The sequence below is a fragment of the Coregonus lavaretus genome (genome assembly GCF_964263955.1).
Source record: "Coregonus lavaretus genome assembly, chromosome: 3".
In the NCBI taxonomy this organism is placed as follows: Eukaryota; Metazoa; Chordata; class Actinopteri; order Salmoniformes; family Salmonidae; genus Coregonus; species Coregonus lavaretus.
This window is the reverse complement of record NC_139990.1, coordinates 41,907,220-41,934,315: the sequence shown is the minus strand read 5'-3', so window position 1 is coordinate 41,934,315 and position 27,096 is coordinate 41,907,220. Positions and strand designations below refer to the sequence as shown.

Below are 27,096 nucleotides of genomic sequence, written 5' to 3'. Positions count from 1 at the left end.
CACCACAGAATGAGAGTTTATGGGTCACTTTAGTGCCATACCGAGTGGATAGCCACTGTTATAAGGCAGCAGCATGTGATCAATGTGAGAGTCAGAGGCTGTTTTACTACAGAAGAAAGGCAGGCAGTAAACAAGGCTTCAGTTAGAGGCTGTTTTACTACAGAGGAAAGGCAGGCAGTAAATAAGGCTTCAGTTAGAGCCTGTTTTACTACAGAGGAAAGGCAGGCAGTAAACACAAGGCTTCAGACTGTCTGACCAACATTACTTATATAAGAAGCATCAACAACCACGTTCAGAGAGAGAACAGCATTTACTGTTGCGTAACTGACTGACTGCGTCCAAAATGACACCATATTCCCTATGTAGTGCACTACTTTTCACCAGGGCCCATAGTGCACTATATATATAGGGAATAGGGTGCCATTTGTGACACATCCCCTGGCTGCACAGATCCGTTATTACTGCATCAGCTTGATTTCTATGTAATGGAGCCAGCTCTGCTCTAGAATTAGAGGAGAGGAGGATATAGGGAGGGGAGGGGGGAGAGGAGGGAGAAACATAGCACATAGGAGAAACATAGCACATAGGGGAAACATAGCACATGGAAGAAACATAGCACATGGAAGAAACATAGCACATGGAAGAAACATAGCACATGGAAGAAACATAGCACATGGAAGAAACATAGCACATGGAAGAAACATAGCACATGGGAGAAACATAGCACATGGGAGAAACATAGCACATAGGAGAAACATAGCACATAGAAGAAACATAGCACATGGAAGAAACATAGCACATAGGAGAAACATAGCACATGGAAGAAACATAGCACATGGAAGAAACATAGCACATGGAAGAAACATAGCACATGGAAGAAACATAGCACATAGGAGAAACATAGCACATGGAAGAAACATAGCATATAGGAGAAACATAGCACATGGGAGAAACATAGCACATAGGAGAAACATAGCACATAGGAGAAACATAGCACATGGAAGAAACATAGCACATGGAAGAAACATAGCACATAGGAGAAACATAGCACATGGGAGAAACATGTTTAGGTCAATGCTCTCTCCTCCCAGCTGGCAGTGGAGTGTGTGTGTGTGCGTGCGTGCGTGAGTGCATGTGCCGTGGTGTGTGTGATGGTATGTGTGTGAGTGTTTGTGTTACATACCTTCATCCCAGCTGCAGCTGCGGGGCCACTGGGGTCGACAGCCTGGATGTGGCAGGGCTTACTACCTCGCACCACGAAGCCCCAGCCGACCGCGTCCCCCATGATCTGAGGAGGAAGTCAAGTTCAAGTCAAAATGTATTTAAAAGAGCATAAAAGCAAAGTAGAGAGCTAGAAACAACAGGGTTGGTGTGATTAAAAAGGCTGGGATCATGGTACAGGGGCTGGCATCATGGTACAGGGGCTGGCATCATGGTACAGGGGCTGGCATCATGGTACAGGGGCTGGGATCATGGTACAGGAGCTGGGATCATGGTGCAGGGGCTGGGATCATGGTACAGGGGCTGGCATCATGGTACAGGGGCTGGGATCATGGTAAAGGGGCTGGCATCATGGTACAGGGGCTGGCATCATGGTACAGGGGCTGGGATCATGGTACAGGGGCTGGGATCATGGTACAGGGGCATGACATGAGATGCAACACCTGAGGGTTGTAGGACGATTTTGATGTTTCAACATTCTCTAAATGTATCTGTCAGGAACTGTAATGTTTGTTTTGCAGAAGCAACATGAAGTGTTGTTTTTAGTTGTGTGTGCAGTGTGTTGTGTTGTGTGTTATGTGCAGTGTGTTGTGTTGTGTGTACATGTGTGTCTGTTCTGTTCTGTGTGTGTGTGTGTGTGTGTGTATCTGTTCTGTGTGTGTGTGTGTATCTGTTCTGTGTGTGTGTGTGTGTGTGTGTATCTTTTCTTTGTGTGTGTGTGTGTGTGTCTGTCTGTTCTGTGTGTGTGTGTGTAACTGTTCTGTGTGTGTGTGTGTGTGTGTGTGTGTGTGTGTCTGTTCTGTGTGTGTGTGTGTGTGTCTGTTCTGTGTGTGTGTGTGTGTGTGTATCTGTTCTGTGTGTGTGTGTGTGTGTGTGTGTGTGTGTGTGTGTGTGTGTGTGTGTGTGTGTGTGTGTGTGTGTGTGTGTGTGTGTCTGTTCTGTGTGTGTGTGTGTGTTAGTGTGTGTGTGTGTGCGCGCTGCAACATCGCCCTTATCAGATCTCTCTCATGGAGGGTTCTAAGAATCTAGTCAGACAGGCATTCCATTCCAGAACACAAGAGGGTCATCTAAGGCAGAGCCCAGAGCCAATCCAGTCAGTCTGTTAGGAGTGATTATGTGTCCCACCCAGTCGAATTTCAACTGGTATCTGTTCAGCCTGATTGTCTGGTGAATATCAGACCCAGTAAGGAGGATGATCATCTGTGGATCAGACCATGCAGGCCAGAGAGTTTTCCACAGTGTGTGTTTACTGTGTGAAGGATGTGGCCATGCCATCTTCGGGTGACAGTAAAATGCTTATGTGTGTGTGTTATGGTGGCAAAGGGAGGGTATATTACTGGAAACTTTACCAGTAAACTACCAGAATTTTGGTTCACTTTCAAGGATTTCTTTATTTTATTATTATCACAGTTGTCTGTTATTATCTCTGGCCCTCTGTGTGGCCTTATCACATGTCAAATATAGAAAATAATCAAATAAGCAGCTGTAAAACAACATCCTAAATATGAACCATCAACTTAGTGAATACCATTGGTGTTTAATATGAGGGTTTCAGCATGAAATATCCTTCATATATTTTTTTTACACACTTTTATTTATTTATTTATTTGTTGTAAATGTTTTGCTGCCAAACTGATGGCAGTTGTGATAAAAGTCAGTAGTTGGAACAGTTGCAGAGGTAATTGAAAATAATGCCATTGTTGATTAGATGCTTTTTTCATTAATTAGGCTATTTTCTCTTTAACCATATGGTCTGTCTACTAGAAACTCATGGACAATATGGACACATATAAAAATGAATACTATACATTAATACATTTTTTAAAAGTTCAAGTATAAATGACCATAGATTGCCATAGATTACCGAAGATTCCGGTAACTTTGGTAAATTACTGGTAGCTTTGCAACCGTAGTCAGTGTTAAAGCTCTCTCTGTCAGCCAAAGCATGTGAGCAGTGGTCGAAGGACGAGGGGAAGTAGTGTGTGTGTTTCAAGTTTCAATGTCACGTGCACAAGTACAGTGAAATGCCTTTCTTGCTAGCTCTAAACCCAACAATGCAGTAATCAATATCAATGTAGTACTAAAAATAACAAGGTAGAACAGAAACACAGGAGATATAAAAATAAGAAATAAGATGAACAGGAGAAAGTAAGAAGCTACATTACCTTCAGAAACTATTCACACCCCATGACTTATTCCACATTTTGTTGTGTTACAGCCTGAATTCAGAACGGATTAAATTGAGATTTTGTGTCACTGGCCTTCACACTATACTCCATAATGTTAAAGTGGAATTATGTTTTTCGACATTTTTACAAATTAATAAAAAATGAAAAGCTGAAAGTCTTGCGTCAATAAGTATTCAACCCCTTTGTTATGGCAAGCCTAAATAAGTTAAGGAGTAAAAATGTGCTTAACAAGTCACATAATAAGTTGTATGGACTCACTCTGTGTGCAATAATAGTGTTTAACATGATTTTTGAATGATTACCTCCTCTCTGTACCCCACACCACACATACAATTATCTGTAAGGTCCCTCAGTTGAGCAGTGAATTTCAAACACAGATTCAACCACAAATACCAGGGAGGCTTTCCAATGGACCTTTCATGGTCCAAACACACCAACACAGTCATGAAGAGTGTACGACAGCGCCTCTTCCCCCTCAGGAGGCTGAAAAGATTTGGCATGGGCCCTCAGATCCTCAAAAAGTTACACAGCTGCACCATTGAGAGCATCTTGACTGGCTGCATCACCGCTTGGTATGGCAACTGCTTGGCATCCAACCGCAAGGCGCTACAGAGGGTAGTGCATACGGCCCACTACATCAGGGGCCAAGCTTCCTGCCATCCAGGACCTCTAAACCAGGCAGTGTCAGAAGAGAGTCCAAAAAAGGGTAAAAGACTCCAGCCACCCAAGTCATAGACTGTTCTCTCTGCTACCGCACGGCAAGCGGTACCGATGCACCAAGTCTGGAAGCAACAAGACCCTGAACAGCTTCTACCCCCAAGCAATAAGACTGCTGAACAGTTAATCAAATCGCTACCAGACGATTTACCTTGACCCCTTTATGATTTACTGCACTGGGTCTATGCACACTCACTCTTACTACACTGACACTCCAACACACACACACACACTATATACGTTCACACACACACACACACACACACACACACACACACACACACACACACACACACACACACACACACACACACACACACACAGCTGCTACTCTGTTATTTATCTACCCTGATTGCCTAGCCACTTTTACCCCTACCTACATGTACATAATACCTCAATTACCTCGTACCCATGCACATTGACTTAGTACTGGTACTCCTTGTATATAGCCTCATTACTACCTCGTACCCATGCACATTGACTTAGTACTGGTACTCCTTGTATATAGCCTCATTACTACCTCGTACCCCTGCACATTGACTTAGTACTGGTACTCCTTGTATATAGCCTCATTACTACCTCGTACCCCTGCACATTGACTTAGTACTGGTACTCCTTGTATATAGCCTCATTACTACCTCGTACCCCTGCACATTGACTTAGTACTGGTACTCCTTGTATATAGCCTCATTACTACCTCGTACCCCTGCACATTGACTTAGTACTGGTACTCCTTGTATATAGCCTCATTACTACCTCGTACCCCTGCACATTGACTTAGTACTGGTACTCCTTGTATATAGCCTCATTACTACCTCGTACCCATGCACATTGACTTAGTACTGGTACTCCTTGTATATAGCCTCATTACTACCTCGTACCCCTGCACATTGACTTAGTACTGGTACTCCTTGTATATAGCCTCATTACTACCTCATACCCATGCACATTGACTTAGTACTGGTACTCCTTGTATATAGCCTCATTACTACCTCGTACCCCTGCACATTGACTTAGTACTGGTACTCCTTGTATATAGCCTCATTACTACCTCGTACCCCTGCACATTGACTTAGTACTGGTACTCCTTGTATATAGCTTTATTACTACCTCGTACCCTTGCACATTGACTTAGTAATGAGGCTATATACCAGGAGGACCAGTACTAAGTCAATGTGCAAGGGTACGAGGTAGTAATGAGGCTATATACCAGGAGGACCAGTACTACCTCGTACCCCTGCACATTGACTCAGTACTGGTTCTCCTTGTATATAGCCTCATTACTACCTCGTACCCCTGCACATTGACTCAGTACTGGTACTCCTTGTATATAGCCTCATTACGACCTCGTACCCCTGCACAGTGACTCAGTACTGGTACTCCTTGTATATAACCTCATTACTACCTCGTACCCCTGCACATTGACTCAGTACTGGTACTCCTTGTATATAGCCTCATTACGACCTCGTACCTCTGCACAGTGACTGAGTACTGGTACTCCTTGTATATAACCTCATTACTACCTCGTACCCCTGCACATTTACTCAGTACTGGTACTCCTTGTATATAGCCTCATTACTACCTCGTACCCCTGCACAGTGACTCTGTACTGGTACTTCTTGTATATACCCTCATTATTGTTTAGTGTGTTACTATTTCCTTTTTTAGTTAGCAAATATTTGTCTTACTTTTTAACTCTGCATTGTTGGGAATGGGCTCGTAAGTAAGCATGTCACTGTAAAGTCTATACCTGTTGTATTCGGCGCATGTGCCCAATAATATTTTATTTGATGGCTCGCAAAGAAGGGCACCTATTGGTAGATGGGTCAAAATAGAAATAAAAAGCAGACATTGAATATACCTTTGAGCATGGTGAAGTTATTAATTACACTTTGGATGGTGTATCAATACTGTCACGGATTCTGCCGAGACTGCCCTTCCTTCTGGTTCGGGCAGGCTACGGCGTTCGTCGTCACCGGAATTCTAGCTGCTGCCGATTTATGTTTTATGTTTCTATGTTCACCTGATTGTTGTCTAGTGTTGCGCACCTGTTTCCCATTATGGTATTATGTCCTTCCCTATTTAACCTGTTCGCTCCCACTGTGTGTTGTGCGTGTTTGTTACTTGTTTCGAGTGTCGTTTGTGAGCGGGTTTGCTCCTCCCTGTGTTGGAGGTTTTGCTTGTTTCTTTACTATACAGTAAAGTATATTTTCATTTCATTCTGTGTCCTGCGCTTGACTCTGGCCTACCGCATTCCACAGACATTCATGACAGAAACACGCACACCTATGGAGTCAGCAGGAACAGCCAGATTTACCGAGACAATGGAGGAACGAGTCCAACTTCAAGAGTTGATGATTCAGACTCTCTGTGTCACCATGGAACGAGTGTTCCAGACGATGGAACGATGGGAGAGAGGTGGTATCCCGTCACCATCTCCAACCACTCAACCACCTACAACACTGGTCACCACTTCACCACCTGGGTCCAGTGGGATTTGGCTCTCGCTCCCGAGGGCATATGACGGTACACCTGCCGGGTGCCAGGGATTTCTCCTCCAGGTAGAGCTCTACCTGGCCACCATTCACCCGGCGCCCTCGGGATACGAGAGCGTGTTCGCCCTCATCTCCTGTCTATCGGGGAAGGCGCTTGAATGGGCCAACGCCGAGTGGGGAGGAATAGACTCAAGAACTGTCCGCTACGAGGATTTCACCCACCGCTTCCGGGCGGTCTTCGATCATCCACCAGAGGGGAGAGCGGCGGGTGAACGTCTGTTCCACCTACGACAGGAGATGAGGAGCGCGCAGGAGTTTGCGCTGGAGTTTAGAACTTTAGCAGCCAGCGTGGGATGGAATGAGAGGGCCCTGATCGACCATTATCGTTGCAGCTTAAGGGAGGACGTCCGTCGGAAGCTGGCCTGCAGGGACACCGATCTCAACCTAGACCAACTGGTGGACATGTCCATCAGGTTGGATAATCTGTTGGCAGCCCGCGGACGTTCTGATCGGGGGCCGTCCATTCCATCCCCCAGCACCTCCGAGTCTACCCCCATGGAGCTCGGAGGTGCTGCGGTTAGGGAGACGGGGAGAGGGACCGTCCCCTGCACCAACTGTGGCCGCAGAGGACACACTGCTGGTCGGTGCTGGGGAGGGTCCTCAGGAGGTCGAAGGCAGCAGGCAGGGCACTGGTCGACCGTCTCAGGTGAGTAGGCACCCGACTCACCCAGAGCCTCCTGTTGCTAATCTGTGTATTGATATTGTTTTTCCAGAATTTTCCCCCCATTCTCAGCATAAGGCGCTCGTAGATTCAGGCGCGGCTGGGAATTTTATTGATCGCCAGTATGCTCGTAGTTTAGGGATCCCTACTGTGTCTGTTGATAAACCTTTCCCTGTGCATGCATTAGATAGTCGCCCGTTCGGGTCAGGCATAATCAGGGAGGTCACCACTCCACTTCTGATGAGAACGCAGGGGGGTCATGAGGAGAGGATTAGCCTCTATCTGATTGATTCTCCTGCGTATCCTGTGGTGTTGGGACTTCCCTGGTTAACCATTCATGACCCCACGATTTCATGGCAACAGAGGGCTCTCAAGGGATGGTCCGGTCAGTGTTCAGGGAGGTGTGTAGGAGTTTCCTTGGGGGCAACTACAGTGGCAAGTTCAAACCAGGTTTCCACTATGCACATTCCTGTCGAGTATGCCGATTTGGCTATCGCCTTCAGTAAAAAGAGGGCGACTAAATTACCACCCCATCGTCCGGGGGATTGCGTGATAAATCTCCAGGTAGGAGCTGCACTTCTCCGGAGTCACGTGTGTCCTTTGTCTCAGGAGGAGAGGGCGGCTATGGAGACATATGTCACCAAATCTCTGACACAGGGATACAGTCGGCCATCCACTTCACCTGTCTCCTCGAGTTTCTTTTTTGTGAAGAAGAAGGATGGTGGTTTACGCACGTGCATTGATTACCGTGGCTTAAATCAGATTACCATCAAGTACAGCTATCCATTACTCCTGATAGTTAGTATGACGGAATCATTGCACGGGGCATGCTTCTTCACAAAATTGGATCTCAGGAGCGCATACAACCTAGTGCGTATCCGGGAGGGAGATGAGTGGAAGACGGCATTTAGTACCACCTCTGGACATTATGAGCATCTTGTCATGCCATACGGGTTATTGAATGCTCCATCAGTCTTCCAATCATTTGTGGATGAGATTTTCAGGGACCTGCACGGCAAGGGGTAGTGGTGTATATTGATGACATCCTTATATACTCCACTACAAGGGCCGAGCATGTGTCCCTGGTGCGTAAAGTGCTTAGAAGACTGTTGGAGCATGACCTGTATGCTAAGGCAGAGAAATGCCTGTTCTTTCAGGAGTCCATCTCCTTCCTAGGGTACCACATGTCCGCGTCTGGGGTGAGGATGGAGAGTGACCGCATTTCGGCCGTGCGTAATTGGTCGACTCCAACCACGGTGAAGGAGGTGCAGCGATTCTTGGGGTTTGCCAACTACTACCGGAGGTTTATCCGGGGCTTTGGTCAGGTAGCGGCTCCCATTACCTCGTTGCTGAAGGGGGGACCGGTGCGTCTGCGGTGGTCAGCTGAGGCGGACAGGGCTTTTAGTTGCCTGAAGGACCTGTTTACCTCGGCTCCAGTGCTGGCTCATCCGGTTCCCTTCTTGGCCTTCACGGTTGAGGTGGACGCACACGAGGCTGGGATAGGTGCTGTACTTTCTCAGCGCTCGGGCACGCCACCCAAGCTCCGCCCCTGTGCTTTCTTTTCGAAGAAGCTCAGCCCGGCGGAGCGCAACTATGATGTGGGGGACCGGGAGCTGTTGGCTGTGGTCAAAGCCCTGAAAGCGTGGAGACATTGACTTGAGGGGGCTAAACACCCTTTTCTCATTTTGACTGACCACATGGAGTACATCCGAGCGGCGAAGAGGTTAAACCCTCGCCAGGCAAGGTGGTCTATGTTTCTAACCCGTTTTGTTTTCACCCTTTCTTACAGGCCAGGCTCCTAGAATTCTAAGGCAGATGCTCTGTCCCGACTGTATGACACGGAGGAGAGTTCCGTGGAGCCCACTCCCATACTTCCGGCGTCGTGTCTGGTGGCATCGGTGGTATGAGAGGTTAATGCGGACATCGAGCGGGCGTTGCATAACGACCCCACTCCTCCCCAGTGTCCAGAGGGTCGTGTGTACGTACCGCTGGAGGTCCGCGATCGTTTGATCTATTGGGCTCACACGTCACCCTCCTCTGGTCATCCTGGCATCGGTCGGACAGTGAACTGTCTTAGTGGGAAGTACTGGTGGCCCACCTTAGCTAAGGACGTGAGGGTTTATGTTTCCTCCTGCTCGGTGTGCGCCCAGTGTAAGGCTCCTAGACACCTGCCCAGAGGGAAATTACAACCCCTACCCGTTCCACAACGACCGTGGTCCCACCTATCGGTGGATTTTATGACTGATCTCCCTCCCTCCAGAGGGAACACAACCATCCTGGTCGTTGTGGATCGGTTTTCTAAGTCCTGTCGCCTCCTTCCTCTGCCCGGACTCCCTACGGCCCTACAAACTGCAGAGGCCCTATTTACACACGTCTTCCGTCACTACGGGGTGCCTGAGGATATAGTGTCTGATTGGGGTCCCCATTTCACCTCAAGGGTTTGGAGGGCGTTCATGGAACGGTTGGGGATCTCGGTTAGCCTTACCTCAGGTTTTCACCCCGAGAGTAACGGGCAGGTGGAGGTGGGTAGGTTTCTGAGGTCGTATTGCCAGGACCGGCGAGGGGAGTGGTCGGTTTTCCTACCCTGGGCAGAGATGGCAATAAACTCCAACCGCCACTCCTCAACTGACCTCACTCCTTTCCAGTGTGTGTTAGGCTATCAGCTCGATTGAACGAGGTATGTTATAGGTTACAGCTTCCTATTAATTATCGCATTAACCCCTCGTTCCATGTGTGTCTCCTCAGGCCGGTGGTAGCTGGCCCACTCCAGGAATCTGAGATACGGGAGGTTCCTCCGCCCCCACTAGATATCGAGGGGGCATCGGCGTACTCGGTCCGTTCCATCCTGGATTCGAGGTGTCGGATGGGGGGCCTGCAGTATCTCGTGGAGTGGGAGGGGTACGGTCTGGAGGAGCGATGCTGGGTTCCTAGGAGGGATATCCTCGATCCCTCCTTGTTGAGAGAGTTCCATTGAGATCATCCGACTCGCCCCGCGCCGCGTTCTCCTGGCCGTCCCCGAGGCCGGTGTCTTATGTTTTATGTTTCTATGTTCACCTGATTGTTGTCTAGTGTTGCGCACCTGTTTCCCATTATAGTATTATGTCATTCCCTATTTAACCTGTTCGCCCCCACTGTGTGTTGTGCGTGTTTGTTACGAGTGTCGTTTGTGAGCGGGTTTGCTCCTCCCTGTGTTTGGAGGTTTTGCTTGTTTCTTTACTATTCAGTAAAGTAGATTTTCATTTAATTCTGTGTCCTGCACTTGACTCTGGCCTACCGCATTACACAGACATTCATGACAAATACACCCAGTCACTACAAAGATACAGGCGTCCTTCCTCAGTTGCCAGAGAGGAAGGAAACCGCTCAGGGATTTCACCATAAAGCCAAAGGCGACTTTAAAACAGTTACAGAGTTGAATGGCTGTGATAGGAGAAACTGAGGATGGATCAACAACATTGTAGTTTCTCCACAATACTAACCTAATTGATAGAGTGAAAAGAAGGAAGCCTGCACAGAATAAACCTTTTCCAAGACATGCATCCTGTTTGCAATAAGGCACTAAAGTAAAACGTGAAAACATGTGGCAAATAAATGTATTTTATGTCCTGAATACAAAGCGTTATGTTTGGGGAAAATCCAACACATCACTGAGTACCACTCTTCATATTTTCAAGCATGGTGGTGGCTGCATCATGTTATGGGTATGCTTGTCATCGGCAAGGACTAGGGAGTTTCTTAGAATTAAAATAAAACGGAATAGAGCTAAGCACAGGCAAAATCCTAGAGGAAAACCTGCTTCAGTCTGCTTTCCAACAGACACTGGGAGACAAATTCACCTTTCAGCAGGACAATAACCTAAAACAAGGCCAAATCTACACTGGAGTTGCTTACCAAGACGACATTGAATGTTCCTGAGTGGCCTAGTTACAGTTTTGACTTAAATCGGCGTGAAAATCTATGGCAAGATTTGAAAATGTCTGTCTAGCAATAATCAACAAGCAACTTGACAGAGCTTGAATAATTTAAAAAACAATAATCTGCAAATATTCTACAGTCCAGGTGTGCAAAGCTCTTAGAGACTTGCCCAGAAAGACTCACAGCTGTAAATGCTGCCAAAGGTGATTCTAACATGTATTGACTCAGGGGATATTTCTGTATTTCATTTTAAATACATTTGCAAAAATGTCTAAAAACATGTTTTCACTTTGTCATTATAGGTTATTGTGCGAGAAAAAATATATATTTAATCTATTTTGAATTCAGGCTGTAACACAACAAAATGTAGAATAAATCAATCCTTTCTGAAGGCAGTGTATATACAGGATCAGTTCAATACCATATTTATAATGTGCAGGGATACTGGAGTGATAGAGGTAGATATGTATAGGGGTAAGCATACTATATACAGGATCAGTTCAATACCATATTTATAATGTGCAGGGATACTGGAGTGATAGAGGTAGATATGTATAGGGGTAAGGTGACTAGGCATCAGGATATATGATAAACAGAGTAGCAGCAGTGTATATGATGATTGTATGTGAGTATGAGTGTGTAGTCAGTATAAATGTGTGTGCATGTTGTGTGTGTTGGAGTGTCAGTGTGTAGAGTCCTGAGAGTGCATAGAGTGCAAAAATAAAATACAACACAAGGGTCAACTCAGATAGTCTGTGTAGCTATTCTGTTAGCTGTTAGCAGTCTTATGTCTTGGGGATAGAAGCTGTTCAGGAGCATGTTGTTGTCAGACTTGATGCACTGGTACTGCTTGCCGTGTGGAAGCAGAGAGAACAGTCTATGGCTTGGGTGTGTCATGACATGTGTGTTGTGTGTGTGTGCGTGCGTGCGTCGGACTGTGTGTGTGTGTGTGTGTGTGTGTGTGTGTGTGCGTCGGACTGTGTGTGTGTGTGTGTGACGTACTGTGAATGTCTTCTTTATGTAGGGGCCTCCTGGGGTCTGCAGCTCCTCAGGATTCACTTGTCTCTTCAACACTGCAAGGCAAACACACACTGTAAGTACTGACACACAGACACACACTGTAAACACTCACACTGTCAGTATGGACACCCCCAGGAGGTGGGGAGGATAAGGAATGTCATGACACACACTGCAGAACAATCCTCATGCAGCAGCAGTAGCTATAGTCTTATCAAGTTGTCTTGTGTGCAGGAGGAGGACAACATGGCTGTCCTGTGTGCAGGAGGAGAACAACATGGCTGTCTGTCCTGTGTGCAGGAGGAGAACAACATGGCTGTCCTGTATGCAGGAGCAGGACAACATGGCTGTCCTGTGTGCAGGAGGAAGACACCATGGCTGCTGTTGTTTAAAAGAAAAGAGGACAGCATGCAGTCACATGACCGTGCCTCGAGGGAGACCATTTCCTGTTTCCTTGAGCTGGTTTTAAGACATTCCGTGTGTGTGGGTCCGTGTTTGTGGGTCCGTATCCAGAGCGACTTACAGTTAGTGCATTCATCTTAAGATAGCTAGGTGAGACAACCACATATCACAGTCGTAGTAAGTATACCTTTCCTCAAAAAATAGGTTATCAGCAAAGTTAGTGCTAGCAGTAATCAACATCTCATAGAGGAGTGAGACAGATACCAGACAGCATTCTCCTCTTCATTGATAGAGAGGCTCTGTCCTCACGTAACCTAGGCACTCACATTGACTGGCATCATCAAATCACAAGTAGATCAGAGGGTTGATTAGACCTCGGAGTAAAACTGAATAAAATTGCTGAGGGGAATTATAATGCAATCACAGAATATTGTCAGGAGTTGCTATGGTAGGTGTGGTGTGGAATCAGGCGCAGGAGGCAGAAGTAAAGTCCAACAAAAATACTTTAGTAGATATCACAATAAATATCCAAAACCAGCCCGGAGGCGAGAAAAGCGCGCACAGGCGTATACAAACGGGCGCAATCAACAAGTGCGTAATCTACTCCTAAAACACAAACAAGGAGGAAAGCACAAAATAGCGCACCAAAATACATGTAGCGCAGCAACACGACATGGAACAATTACACACAACACCTAACTAACAACAAGGAAACTAAATAGGGTGCTAATTGAGACATAACACAAAACAGGTGTGACAAACAGACAAAACCAATCAAACAAGAAACAGAGCGGTGGCAGCTAGTACTCCGGAGACGACGACCGCCGAAACCTGCCCGAACAAGGAGGAGGGGCCGCCTCGGCCGAAACCGTGACAGTACCCCCCCCTTGACGCGCGGCTCCAGCCGTGCGCCGCCCCCGGCCTCGGGGACGACCAGGAGGACGCGGAGCAGGGCGCGTAGGATGACCACGATGGAATTCGGTCAGCAGGGACGGATCCAGAATGTCCCTCCTCGGCACCCAGCACCGCTCCTCCGGACCGTACCCCTCCCACTCCACGAGATATTGGAGACCCCCCATCCGGCGTCTCGAATCCAGGATGGTCCGAACAGTGTACGCCGGAGCCCCCTCGATGTCCAACGGGGGCGGAGGAGTCTCCTCAATCTCAAAGTCCTGGAGTGGACCAGCTACCACCGGCCTGAGGAGAGACACATGGAACGAGGGGTTAATATTCTTGTAATCAATGGGCAGTTGTAACCTGTAACACACCTCGTTCAATCTCCTCAGGACTTTAAAAGGCCCCACAAACCGCCGACCCAGCTTCCGGCAGGACAGGCGGAGGGGCAGGTTTCTGGTTGAGAGCCAGACTCGATCTCCAGGTGCGTACACTGGCCCCTCACTGCGGTGTAGGTCGGCGCTCGTCTTCTGTCGACGGATGGCTCGCTGCAGATGGACGTGTGCAGCGTTCCACGTCTCCTCCGAGCGCCGCACCCACTCATCCACAGCAGGGGCCTCGATCTGGCTCTCATGCCAAGGTGCCAGAACCGGCTGGTACCCTAACACACACTGGAAAGGGGTTAGTCTCGTGGAGGAGTGGCGGAGAGAGTTCTGTGCCATCTCGGCCCAGGGCACATATCTCGCCCACTCCTCCGGCCGGCCCTGACAATATGACCTCAGAAACCTACCCACATCCTGGTTGACTCGTTCGACCTGCCCATTACTCTCCGGGTGGTAACCCGAGGTAAGGCTCACCGAGACCCCCAACCGTTCCATAAAGGCTCTCCAGACTCTGGAGGTAAACTGGGGGCCTCGATCAGACACTATATCCTCGGGTACCCCGTAATGCCGGAAGACGTGAGTAAATAGAGCCTCAGCGGTCTGTAGGGCAGTAGGAAGACCCGGCATGGGAAGGAGACGACAGGCCTTCGAGAACCGATCCACAACGACCAGGATGGTGGTATTCCCTTGTGAGGAGGGAAGGTCGGTAACAAAATCCACCGAGAGGTGAGACCAGGGTCGTTGTGGAATGGGCAGGGGTTGTAATTTACCCCTGGGCAAGTGTCTGGGCGCCTTACACTGGGCACACACTGAGCAGGAGGAGACATAAACCCTCACATCCCTGGCTAACGTTGGCCACCAGTACTTCGTACTAAGGCAGTGCACTGTCCGGCCAATACCTGGATGTCCAGAGGAGGGGGACGTGTGAGCCCAATAAATCAGCCGATCCCGGACCTCGAGCGGGACGTACGTCCGACCCACCGGACACTGTGGAGGGCTAGGGTCGGTGCGTAATGCCCGCTCGATCTCCGCATCGACCTCCCACACCACCGGTGCCACCAGACAAGACTCCGGTAGTATGGGAATGGGCTCCACGCACCTCTCCTCCGTGTCATACCGCCGGGACAGGGCATTTGCCTTCCCGTTCTGGGACCCAGGGATGTAAGTGATCTTGAACACAAACCGGGCGAGAAACATAGTCCATCGACCCTGGCGAGGATTCAGTCTCCTAGCTGCCCGAATGTATTCCAGGTTACGGTGGTCGGTCAGAATGAGGAAAGGGTGCTGAGCCCCCTCAAGCCAATGCCTCCACACCTTTAGGGCCTGTACTACGGCTAACAGCTCCCTGTCCCCTACGTCATAATTCCGCTCCGCCGGACTGAGCTTCTTAGAATAAAAAGCACAGGGGCGGAGCTTAGGTGGTGTGCCGGACCGTTGTGAAAGAACTGCCCCGATACCGGCCTCAGACGCGTCCACCTCTACTTGGAAGGGTAAAGTGGGATCCGGGTGCGCCAGCACCGGAGCCGAGGTAAACAGGTCCTTCAGTCTCCCAAAGGCCCTGTCCGCCTCAGCCGACCACTGCAAGCGCACCGGACCCCCCTTAAGGAGAGACGTTATGGGAGCTGCCACCTGTCCAAAACCCCGGATAAACCTTCGGTAGTAATTCGCAAAACCCAAGAACCGCTGCACCTCTTTAACCGTAGTTGGGGTTTGCCAATTACGCACGGCGGACACTCGGTCCACCTCCATTCTCACCCCTGACGTAGACAACTGGTAACCCAAAAAGGAGACTGACTCCTGAAAGAACAGACATTTCTCGGCTTTGACATACAGGTCATGCTCCAACAGTCTCCTCAATACCCTGCGCACCAGGGCTACATGCTCGGCCCGAGTAGAACTGTACACAAGAATATCATCTATGTACACCACTACTCCCTGCGCCTGCATGTCCCGGAAAATCTCATCTACAAACGATTGGAAGACTGATGGAGCATTCATTAACCCATATGGCATGACGAGATACTCGTAATGGCCGGAGGTAGTACTAAATGCTGTCTTCCACTCATCGCCCTCCCTAATGCGCACCAAGTTATATGCGCTCCTGAGGTCCAATTTTGTGAAGAACCGTGCCCCGTGTAATGACTCCGTCATGGTCGCAATCAGCGGGAGTGGATAACTATATTTCACAGTCACCTGATTGAGACCGCGGTAATCAATACACGGACGCAAACCTCCATCCTTTTTCTTCACAAAAAAGAAGCTCGAGGACGCGGGAGAAGTGGAGGGCCGTATGTATCCCTGTCTCAGAGACTCGGCAATGTAAGTCTCCATTGCCCTTTTCTCCTCCTGTGACAAAGGATACACATGGCTCCGCAGGAGCGCAGCTCCTGTCTGGAGGTCTATCGCACAATCCCCCTGTCTATGAGGTGGCAACCTTGCCGCTCTGGTCTTACTAAACACGAGTGCCAAATCCTCATACTCAGGCGGAATGTGCAGTGCTGGCATCTGGTTCGGGCTCTCCACCGAGGTCGCCCCTACGGAAACACCCAGACATAGCCCCTCACACTGAGCAGACCACCCTTTAAGAGCCTTCTCTCGCCACGAAATCGTAGGATCATGGGTAATCAACCAGGGAAGCCCCAGTACCACCGGATACGCAGGAGAGTCGATCAGATAGAGTTGAATCGTCTCCTCATGACCCCCCTGCGTCATCATCCTAAGTGGCGCCGTGACCTCCCCAATTAACCCAGATCCTAACGGACGACTATCTAAGGCATGTACAGGGAAGGGTTTATCGACTGGAAGGAGGGGAATCCCTAACTTAACACAGAATTTACGATCTACAAAATTCCCAGCTGCGCCTGAATCGACTAGCGCCTTATGCTGGGAACGAGGTGCAACCTGTGGGAAACAAACAGGTAATGTAATGTGTACGACAGAAAGCTCTGGGTAAGTAGGGCGCCTACTCACCTGGGAGGACTCCCCAATGTGTGACCTGCCATCTCCCTCACCAGGGGACCCTCCCCAGCACCTAGCCGCGGTGTGCCCTCCGCGGCCACAGTTGGTGCAGGAGACTGCCCCCCTCGGGTTCCTTCCTCTCTTCCCTCTAGCGCCAGCACCTCCAAGCTCCATCGGGCTCTGCTCGGAGGCGCTGGAGGGTGGAATGGGAGGCCCCCACCTGGGACGTCCGCGGGTCGCGAGCAGGGTGTCCAGCCGAATGGCCATGTCCACCAGCTGGTCAAATGTTAGTGTAGTATCCCTGCACGCTAACTCTCTGCGGACGTCCTCCCGAAGGCTACATCTAAAGTGGTCTATGAGGGCCCTCTCATTCCACCCTGCATCGGCCGCTAGAGTCCGGAACTCCAGCGCAAACTCTTGAGCGCTCCTCATCCCCTGTCGGAGGTGGAATAGACGCTCCCCCGCCGCCTTCCCTTCTAGTGGATGGTCGAAGACAGCACGGAAGCGGCGGGAGAACTCCGCATAGGTGACTGTGGCGGCGTCTATTCCCCTCCATTCGGCGTTGGCCCACTCCAACGCCTTGCCGGTGAGACAGGAGATGAGGGCGGAAACGCTCTCGTATCCCGAGGGCGCCGGGTGTATGGTGGCAAGGTAGAGTTCCACTTGTAATAGGAACCCCTGACACCCGGCAGCGGTGCCGTCGTACGCCCTCGGGAGCGAGAGCCGAATCCCACTGGGTTCCGGTAGTTGGACGGGCGGGCTGTCCGATGGTGATGGTGCGATAGGTGGGGGTGTGGGTACCCCGCTGGTTTCCCATCGATGGAGGGTGTTCATTACGCGGTCCAAGGCGTGCCCGATCTGGTTGATTCGATCCTCTTGACCGCGAAGACGCTCCTCCATGATGTCGGTGGGTGCTCCTGCTGATTCCATATGTGGTGTGTAATTCTGTCAGGAGTTGCTATGGTAGGTGTGGTGTGGAATCAGGCGCAGGAGGCAGAAGTAAAGTCCAACAAAAATACTTTAGTAGATATCACAATAAATATCCAAAACCAGCCCGGAGGCGAGAAAAGCGCACACAGGCGTATACAAACGGGCGCAATCAACAAGTGCGTAATCTACTCCTAAAACACAAACAAGGAGGAAAGCACAAAATAGCGCACCAAAATACATGTAGCGCAGCAACACGACATGGAACAATTACACACAACACCTAACTAACAACAAGGAAACTAAATAGGGTGCTAATTGAGACATAACACAAAACAGGTGTGACAAACAGACAAAACCAATCAAACAAGAAACATAGAGCGGTGGCAGCTAGTACTCCGGAGACGACGACCGCCGAAACCTGCCCGAACAAGGAGGAGGGGCCGCCTCGGCCGAAACCGTGACAAATATTTAAATGATTGAAAGAAATCTGGATCGGGACCTTGGTGGATTTATAAAGTTCAACATAAATCCAACATAAGTGGTCATTGTATTGTCAAGTGCTGTCAATCACACTGTAATCACATACATTTCCTCAACATCTATTTGAGTCACTAAGGCTCAGCTATAGCTATAGAGGAAAAATAGCAGTTATTGTCAGACTTCTTGGGGCAGGAAGCTGAGAGCAGCTGCCTGAATGTCTCACCCTCATCTCCCAGTGTTTTTGGGACTTACTGAGTAAAACACTTCACATCTTTTCCAAGAATCTGATTCAAACACTTCCTGTGTATTCCAGAACAATTGTATAGGGCCACTCTGCCCCTTCAGCTCCTCTCCTCCATACGTCTGCTGACTATTTAAAACTAAATGTACACAATTCACAACATAGAGAGAGAACACGAACATATAACTAAACCTTTTAATCTGAATTGTGAAAAGCTAGTAATTCACCAAAAGGCTGAGGAGGAGTTGAGAGGATCAGAGTTGAACAAACTAACATTTGCTTTTGTTTATCTGATCACTTTAGTAAGCGTTTAGTAGCAAGTCAAAATATGCATGCCAACCTCCATGTGCAAGTGTGAGTTGGTTGTAAAAGAGGAGTGTATCAGATATGATAAAAACGTCCATGTTGTGAATGAACAGTATGTGAATAAGCTGTGTATTGTTCTGGGCAAGAGCCTGTGTCATGGTGTAATGTAGTGACAAGGTATTTTTATTCCAGCTGTCACAACTCCTTCATTACGGCCATAGTAGAGACCACTGCTCCGTTGCCATGGTGCTGACTGCTGGGATTTGTCACAGTGGGGGGTTGTGTGTGATGGTATAAACAGTCCCTCTGTCCTGGTGCTGTGCGACGGTATAAACAGTCCCTCTGTCCTGGTGCTGTGTGTAACGTTATAAACAGTCCCTCTGCCTGATGCTGTGCGACGGTATAAACAGTCCCTCTGTCCTGGTGCTGTGTGACGGTATAAAAAGTCCCTCTGTCCTGGTGCTGTGTGACGGTATAAACAGTCCCTCTGTCCTGGTGCTGTGTGACGGTATAAACAGTCCCTCTGTCCTGGTGCTGTGCGACGGTATAAACAGTCCCTCTGTCCTGGTGCTGTGTGACGGTATAAACAGTCCCTCTGTCCTGGTGCTGTGCGACAGTATAAACAGTCCCTCTGTCCTGGTGCTGTGCGACGGTATAAACAGTCCCTCTGTCCTGGTGCTGTGTGTAACGGTATAAACAGTCCCTCTGTCCTGGTGCTGTGCGACGGTATAAAAAGTCCCTCTGTCCTGGTGCTGTGTAACGGTATAAACAGTCCCTCTGTCCTGGTGCTGTGTGTAACGGTATAAACAGTCCCTCTGTCCTGGTGCTGTGTAACGGTATAAACAGTCCCTCTGTCCTGGTGCTGTGTGTAACGGTATAAACAGTCCCTCTGTCCTGGTGCTGTGTAACGGTATAAACAGTCCCTCTGTCCTGGTGCTGTGTGTAACGGTATAAACAGTCCCTCTGTCCTGGTGCTGTGTAACGGTATAAACAGTCCCTCTGTCCTGGTGCTGTGTGTAACGGTATAAACAGTCTCTCTGTCCTGGTGCTGTGCGACGGTATAAACAGACCCTGTGTCTCAGTGGGGCGTGCAGCACCTCAGGCTGGCCTGCTGGCGTAAGTCCCCAGCTGTCCCACAGTGAGTATGTGTCTGTGTGGATGACTGCCAACTAATGGCTACTCCCCCTGTTACAGCTCTAGCTAGATCAGCCCTTATTGGGTCATATGGTTCGTACTGTACACACACACACACACACACACACACACACACACACACACACACACACACACACACACACACACACACACACACACACACACACTTTCCATTTCTCAACTCATGTTCTAGGTGAGGGTAGCTCAGGAGAGAGTTCAACAGAAAGAAAATAGCAGGACTCCCCCTTGGCTAACCTGAAATATCCACGCACGCACACCAGCTAATGAAACGTTTACGAACTACTTTCCCCTGACCTAACCCTGGCCTCAAACCCTGTCACCCACACACACACACAACTTTCAACAGCCGCTTTCAACACCCTGCTCTCTCATTTTGAGAAATGGGAGAACCCAATGTTCCGAAGACAGGGAATCTCATACTTAGCATTAACACACAGCTACACACAGCTACACACAGCTACTCACAGCTAAAGCATAAAATGTTTTCCATCTTTTTATCAGCAGTCTTAGATAGAAACAGTCTCCTATCCAAGACTAGAGCCTGGATATCTGAAACACAGTCTCCTATCCAAGACTAGAGCCTGGATATCTGAAACACAGTCTCCTATCCAAGACTAGAGCCTGAATATCTGAAACACAGTCTCCTATCCAAGACTAGAGCCTGGATATCTGAAACACAGTCTCCTATCCAAGACTAGAGCCTGGATATCTGAAACACAGTCTCATATCCAAGACTAGAGCCTGGATATCTGAAACACAGTCTCATATCCAAGACTAGAGCCTGAATATCTGAAACACAGTCTCATATCCAAGACTAGAGCCTGGATATCTGAAACACAGTCTCATATCCAAGACTAGAGCCTGGATATCTGAAACACAGTCTCCTATCCAAGACTAGAGCCTGGATATCTGAAACACAGTCTCCTATCCAAGACTAGAGCCTGGATATCTGAAACACAGTCTCCTATCCAAGACTAGAGCCTGGATAACTGAAACACAGTCTCCTATGCAAGACTAGAGCCTGGATATCTGAAACACAGTCTCCTATCCAAGACTAGAGCCTGGATATCTGTAGGCTAACAGACAGCAAAACTGAGAACAGTTCAGAAGTCTGATCCACAGGATAGAAGACTACAGGGTCAAACCACAGATTGTACACTTCAGATAATGCAGCCATGAGATGGTATGACAGATCCTCTGTAGCCCAATTGGTAGAGCATGGAGCTTGTAACGCCAGGGTAGTGGGTTCGATCCCCGGGACCACCCATACGTAAAAATGTATGCATACATGACTGTAAGTCGCTTTGGATAAAAGCGTCTGCTAAATGGCATATTATTATTATATTATTATCATGACATGTTCCACTACACTGTGACTGCACCATGTTGTGTGATTCTCCCCAGACTCAAGCTGTCAGAGGTCAGGTAGCTGTAGGAACTAGTCTTTAGTACAGATATCAGTCCAGAACAGGCTGGTTCTGTCAGTGTGATGCTGCTACTAGTAACTTAGCTGAGTATCCAAAACACTCCAATTTTGGTTCTGGATATTCAGTAGTTCCTGATCAGAACCTTAGTCTTGTGGAGGAGAGGGTACCAGCACATCACAGGGCTCTTATTCAGACTCTTACCTGTGTGTGTGTGTGTGTGTGTGTGTGTGTGTGTGTGTGTGTGTGTGTGTGTGTGTTTGAGAGAGTGTGTTAAGGTCACTCAGGGAGAATGGAGAGCGTCTTACCTGACGGTGGTTTGTGTGTGTGTGTGTGTGTGTGTGTGTTTGAGAGAGTGTGTTAAGGTCACTCAAGGAGAATGGAGAGCCTTTTACCTGACTTTGGGTTGCAGAGCACCGGGGGGCTACTGAGGGTGGGACTGCTGCTATAGTAACCACTGCTGCCACAGCTGCTACTCATGCTGCTGCGACGGATCCCCACTATCATCTTGATCTCTTTAGTAGGACTCACTGAGAGAGAGAGGGGTGGGGGAGAGGAGAGAGAGGGGGCAGAGAGGGTGGAGAGAGAGAGGGGGGAGAGAGAGAGAGAGAGAGAGAGAGAGAGAGAGAGAGAGAGAGAGAGAGAGAGAGAGAGAGAGAGAGAGAGAGAGGGGGAGAGAGGAGAGAGACAGAGAGAGAGACAGAGAGAGAGACAGAGAGAGAGACAGAGAGAGGAAAGAGAGAGAGAGGGGAGAGAGGAGAGAGAGAGAGGGGGGGGGGAGATGAGAGAGAGAGCGGGAGAGAGAAGAGAGAGATGACGTCATTTCTTCGTTAGCACATTTCCCCCCCTTGATGTAGTCAAAACAAATGTTCAAGGTCTGAGACCCTTTTTTCAATTCAATGTTTGTTCCTTTTCAGAGTGAACACTAAGTATGTCCCAAAAGGCACCCTTTTCTCTATACAGTGCACTACTTGGGACCAGAGCCCTATGGAAATAGGTTGCCATTTGGGATGCACATACTGTGTGAAAGTGTTACTGTAGTCAGAGGTTGTGTTGTTAGTTGTAAAAGGATCCCATGCACTTCGTGACTGGCATGTGTAGGTCTATCTAATCAGTCTATAATGAAAGCACTCTTTCCAGGTAAGCTCTATATTGCCTCCATAAAGCAGTACACCTCGGGATGGTTGGACATTCTGTGGCAGGTGGTTGGGCAAAGTCTAAAGAATAATGTCACCATGGAATGTGCATCAGTGCTCTGCAATATCAAGCTGAACATAGAGAATCAGCTGAACATAGAGAATCTGCTGAACATAGAGAATCCTGCAGAACATAGAGAATACTGCAGAACATAGAGAATCCATCTGAACATAGAGAATCCTGCTGAACATAGAGAATCCTGCTGAACATAGAGAATCCTGCTGAACATAGAGAATCAGCTGAACATAGAGAATCAGCTGAACATAGAGAATCAGCTGAACATAGAGAATCCTGCTGAACATAGAGAATCCTGCTGAACATAGAGAATCCTGCTGAACATAGAGAATTCTGCTGAACATAGAGAATCCTGATGAACATAGAGAATCCTGATGAACATAGAGAATCAGCTGAACATAGAGAATCCTGCTGAACATAGAGAATGAAAAAAAACATTTTGTTGCATCTATGTGTAGTGCTTATGAACATGTTATGAAGTCTCTATAAAGCCACAGTTGTTTGTTTAAAGTGAGAGCCTGTTGTCCATGTGTTAGTGTGACACAGTGAAGTGCAGCTTTAAAACCACGACCGTGTTAATAGCATCATATGTTTTGCAAAAATCCCTCACATATAGATGTTTTTGTCAGGAACCAAAGCCAGCAGCAGGTAGCACACATCTGTAAGTTGTCGAGGGGCTGTTCCCTCATTCCTTCCTCATTCCAGTGAACATAGAGAATCCTGAAGAACATAGAGAATCTGCTGAACATAGAGAATCCTGCAGAACATAGAGAATCCATCTGAACATAGAGAATCCATCTGAACATAGAGAATCCATCTGAACATAGAGAATCCTGCTGAACATAGAGAATCCTGCTGAACATAGAGAATCGTGCTGAACATAGAGAATCAGCTGAACATAGAGAATCCTGCTGAACATAGACAATCCGCTGAACATAGAGAATCCAGCTGAACATAGAGCATAGAGAATCCTTCAGAACATAGAGAATCAGCTGAACATAGAGAATCCTGCTGAACATAGAGAATCCTGCTGAACATAGAGAATCAGCTGAACATAGAGAATCCTGCTGAACATAGAGAATCCTGCTGAACATAGAGAATCAGCTGAACATAGAGAATCCTGATGAACATAGAGAATCCAGTTGAACATAGAGAATCCATCTGAACATAGAGAATCCATCTGAACATAGAGAATCCTACTGAACATAGAGAATCCTGATGAACATAGAGAATCCTGCTGAACATAGAGAATCCTGATGAACATAGAGAATCCAGCTGAACATAGAGAATCAGCTGAACATAGAGAATCCTGCTGAACATAGAGAATGAAAAAATACATTTTGTTGCATCTATGTGTAGTGCTTATGAACATGTTATGAAGTCTCTATAAAGCCACAGTTGTTTGTTTAAAGTGAGAGCCTGTTGTCCATGTGTTAGTGTGACACAGTGAAGTGCAGCTTTAAAACCACGACCGTGTTAATAGCATCAAATGTTTTGCAAAAATCCCTCACATATAGATGTTTTTGTCAGGAACCAAAGCCAGCAGCAGGTAGCACACATCTGTAAGTTGTCGAGGGGCTGTTCCCTCATTCCTTCCTCATTCCAGTGAGTCTCAACGATAAGAGACAGACCACAACAGTTAACTGGAACTTAGAGGAACTCACAGTACCGCACTTTCCTCTGTAACCTTGGAAGATTCTCGTCATTAGGAGTCTGTAACCGTTTGGTATAATTGCTTTGTCTGCCAGCTCCTTCTGAAGGGGATATTAAAAGAATGTAGCTGACGAGGTTGTTAATTTAGCTGACTTTAGCTTCTCATTATGGGTCTTAAAACCTACTGATGGCCTTTACACACATACTGTACACTCTACAGCACTCCCGTAGGTCCAAGATGATTGGATAGGTGTCTGTAAGCAATATGGCCAAACATCCACCAAGCCTTTTAGAAGGCAAGGAGAACCAATCATCACATTGGTTAAACCTTCACAGTCTTCTCAGATATTTAGACAAGTAGGGAGTAGGGAGTAGGGGTTGTAGTGGGATTCAGCCCCAGTGTAACTGTAGATAGTGCCTAGGGAGTAGGGGCTAAGGGTTGTAGTGGGATTCAGCCCCAGTGTGACTGTAGATAGTGCCTAGGGAGTAGGGGCTAAGGGTTGTAGTGGGATTCAGCCCCAGTGTGACTGTAGATAGTGCCTAGGGAGTAGGGAGTAGGGGCTAAGGGTTGTAGTGGGATTCAGCCCCAGTGTGACTGTAGATAGTGCCATGGAGTAGGGAGTAGGGGCTAGGGGTTGTAGTGGGATTCAGCCCCAGTGTGTCTGTAGATAGTGCCATGGAGTAGGGAGTAGGGGCTAGGGGTTGTAGTGGGATTCAGCCCCAGTGTGACTGTAGATAGTGCCATGGAGTAGGGAGTAGGGGCTAGGGGTTGTAGTGGGATTCAGCCCCAGTGTGACTGTAGATAGTGCCATGGAGTAGGGAGTAGGGGCTAGGGGTTGTAGTGGGATTCAGCCCCAGTGTGACTGTAGATAGTGCCTAGGGAGTAGGGGCTAGGGGTTGTAGTGGGATTCAGCCCCAGTGTGTCTGTAGATAGTGCCTAGGGAGTAGGGAGTAGGGGCTAGGGGTTGTAGTGGGATTCAGCCCCAGTGTGTCTGTAGATAGTGCCTAGGGAGTAGGGGCTAGGGGTTGTAGTGGGATTCAGCCCCAGTGTGTCTGTAGATAGTGCCATGGAGTAGGGAGTAGGGGCTAGGGGTTGTAGTGGGATTCAGCCCCAGTGTGACTGTAGATAGTGCCATGGAGTAGGGAGTAGGGGCTAGGGGTTGTAGTGGGATTCAGCCCCAGTGTGACTGTAGATAGTGCCTAGGGAGTAGGGGCTAGGGGTTGTAGTGGGATTCAGCCCCAGTGTGTCTGTAGATAGTGCCTAGGGAGTAGGGAGTAGGGGCTAGGGGTTGTAGTGGGATTCAGCCCCAGTGTGTCTGTAGATAGTGCCTAGGGAGTAGGGAGTAGGGGCTAGGGGTTGTAGTGGGATTCAGCCCCAGTGTGTCTGTAGATAGTGCCATGGAGTAGGGAGTAGGGGCTAGGGGTTGTAGTGGGATTCAGCCCCAGTGTGACTGTAGATAGTGCCTAGGGAGTAGGGAGTAGGGGCTAGGGGTTGTAGTGGGATTCAGCCCCAGTGTGACTGTAGATAGTGCCTAGGGAGTAGGGAGTAGGGGCTAGGGGTTGTAGTGGGATTCAGCCCCAGTGTGACTGTAGATAGTGCCTAGGGAGTAGGGAGTAGGGGCTAAGGGTTGTAGTGGGATTCAGCCCCAGTGTGTCTGTAGATAGTGCCTAGGGAGTAGGGAGTAGGGGTTGTAGTGGGATTCAGCCCCAGTGTGACTGTAGATAGTGCCTAGTGAGTAGGGGCTAAGGGTTGTAGTGGGATTCAGCCCCAGTGTGACTGTAGATAGTGCCTAGTGAGTAGGGGCTAAGGGTTGTAGTGGGATTCAGCCCCAGTGTGACTAGATGGTGTGGTTACAACAAGTCCTGATGTAAAAAGGGCTTTATACCTACATTTGATGGATCGTTAGACAATTAGGTTTACCAGATAGGAAGCTGGTGTTGCCTCCCTCTGGGTTCTGTTTGCGGAGACAGAAGGGGCTGTCATGGCTCTCTGGGATGGTACGACAGCGCTCGTTCAGCAGCTCCATCAGACGCCGTCTCCTCCTGAAGTTCAGTCTGAACTGGTACAGCAGTCCTCCATCCACAAAGTGGTGCTTGTTTGTCACTGTCAGGGAGAAACACAGAACAAAGTATTGTTTAGGATCTTTCAGTTATGGTTTCATATAACTGACTGTAAAGTCCTGGTAACTATAGGTGTTTTTTTTGTGTTACTTTTACCCCTTTTTCTCCACAATTTTGTGATATCCAATTGGTAGTTACAGTCTTGTCCCATCGCTGCAACTCCCGTACGGATTCGGGAGAGGCGAAGGTCGAGAGCCATGTGTCCTCCGAAACACGACACACTGCTCGCTTAACCCGGAAGCCAACCACACCAATGTGTCAGACGAAACACCGTACAACCGCCGACCTAGTGTCAGCTTGCAGGCGCCCGACCCGCCAGAAGGAGTCGCTAGAGCGCGATGGGACAAGGACATCCCGGCCGGCCAAACCCTCCCCAACGCTGGGCCAATTGTGCGCCGCCTCATGGGTCTCCCAGTCACGGCCGGCTATGACACAGCCTGGGATCGAACCCGGGGCTGTAGTGACGCCTCAAGCACTGCGATGCAGTGCCTTAGACCGATGCACCACTCGGGAGGCCCTCAGGTAACTATAATTATTGTTTCATATAACTGACTGTAAATCCTGGTAACTATAGTTATTGTTTCATATAACTGACTGTAAATCCTGGTAACTATAGTTATTGTTTCATATAACTGACTGTA

General features: G+C 48.5%; 1 protein-coding gene across 1 annotated transcript in view; it reads right to left on the bottom strand.

Moving 5' to 3' along the window:
• The window catches only part of deptor (DEP domain containing MTOR-interacting protein), an 82,451-nt gene that overhangs the window by 7,074 nt on the left and 48,281 nt on the right, over positions 1–27,096 (bottom strand). The window contains exons 6-9 of the mRNA XM_084157742.1: positions 26,256–26,438; positions 21,865–21,999; positions 12,261–12,331; positions 1,184–1,288 (exon numbers count right to left, since the gene is read on the bottom strand). Of these exons, the coding sequence (XP_084013868.1) occupies positions 1,184–1,288; positions 12,261–12,331; positions 21,865–21,999; positions 26,256–26,438 (494 nt within the window). The remainder of the gene's footprint in view (positions 1–1,183; positions 1,289–12,260; positions 12,332–21,864; positions 22,000–26,255; positions 26,439–27,096) is intronic.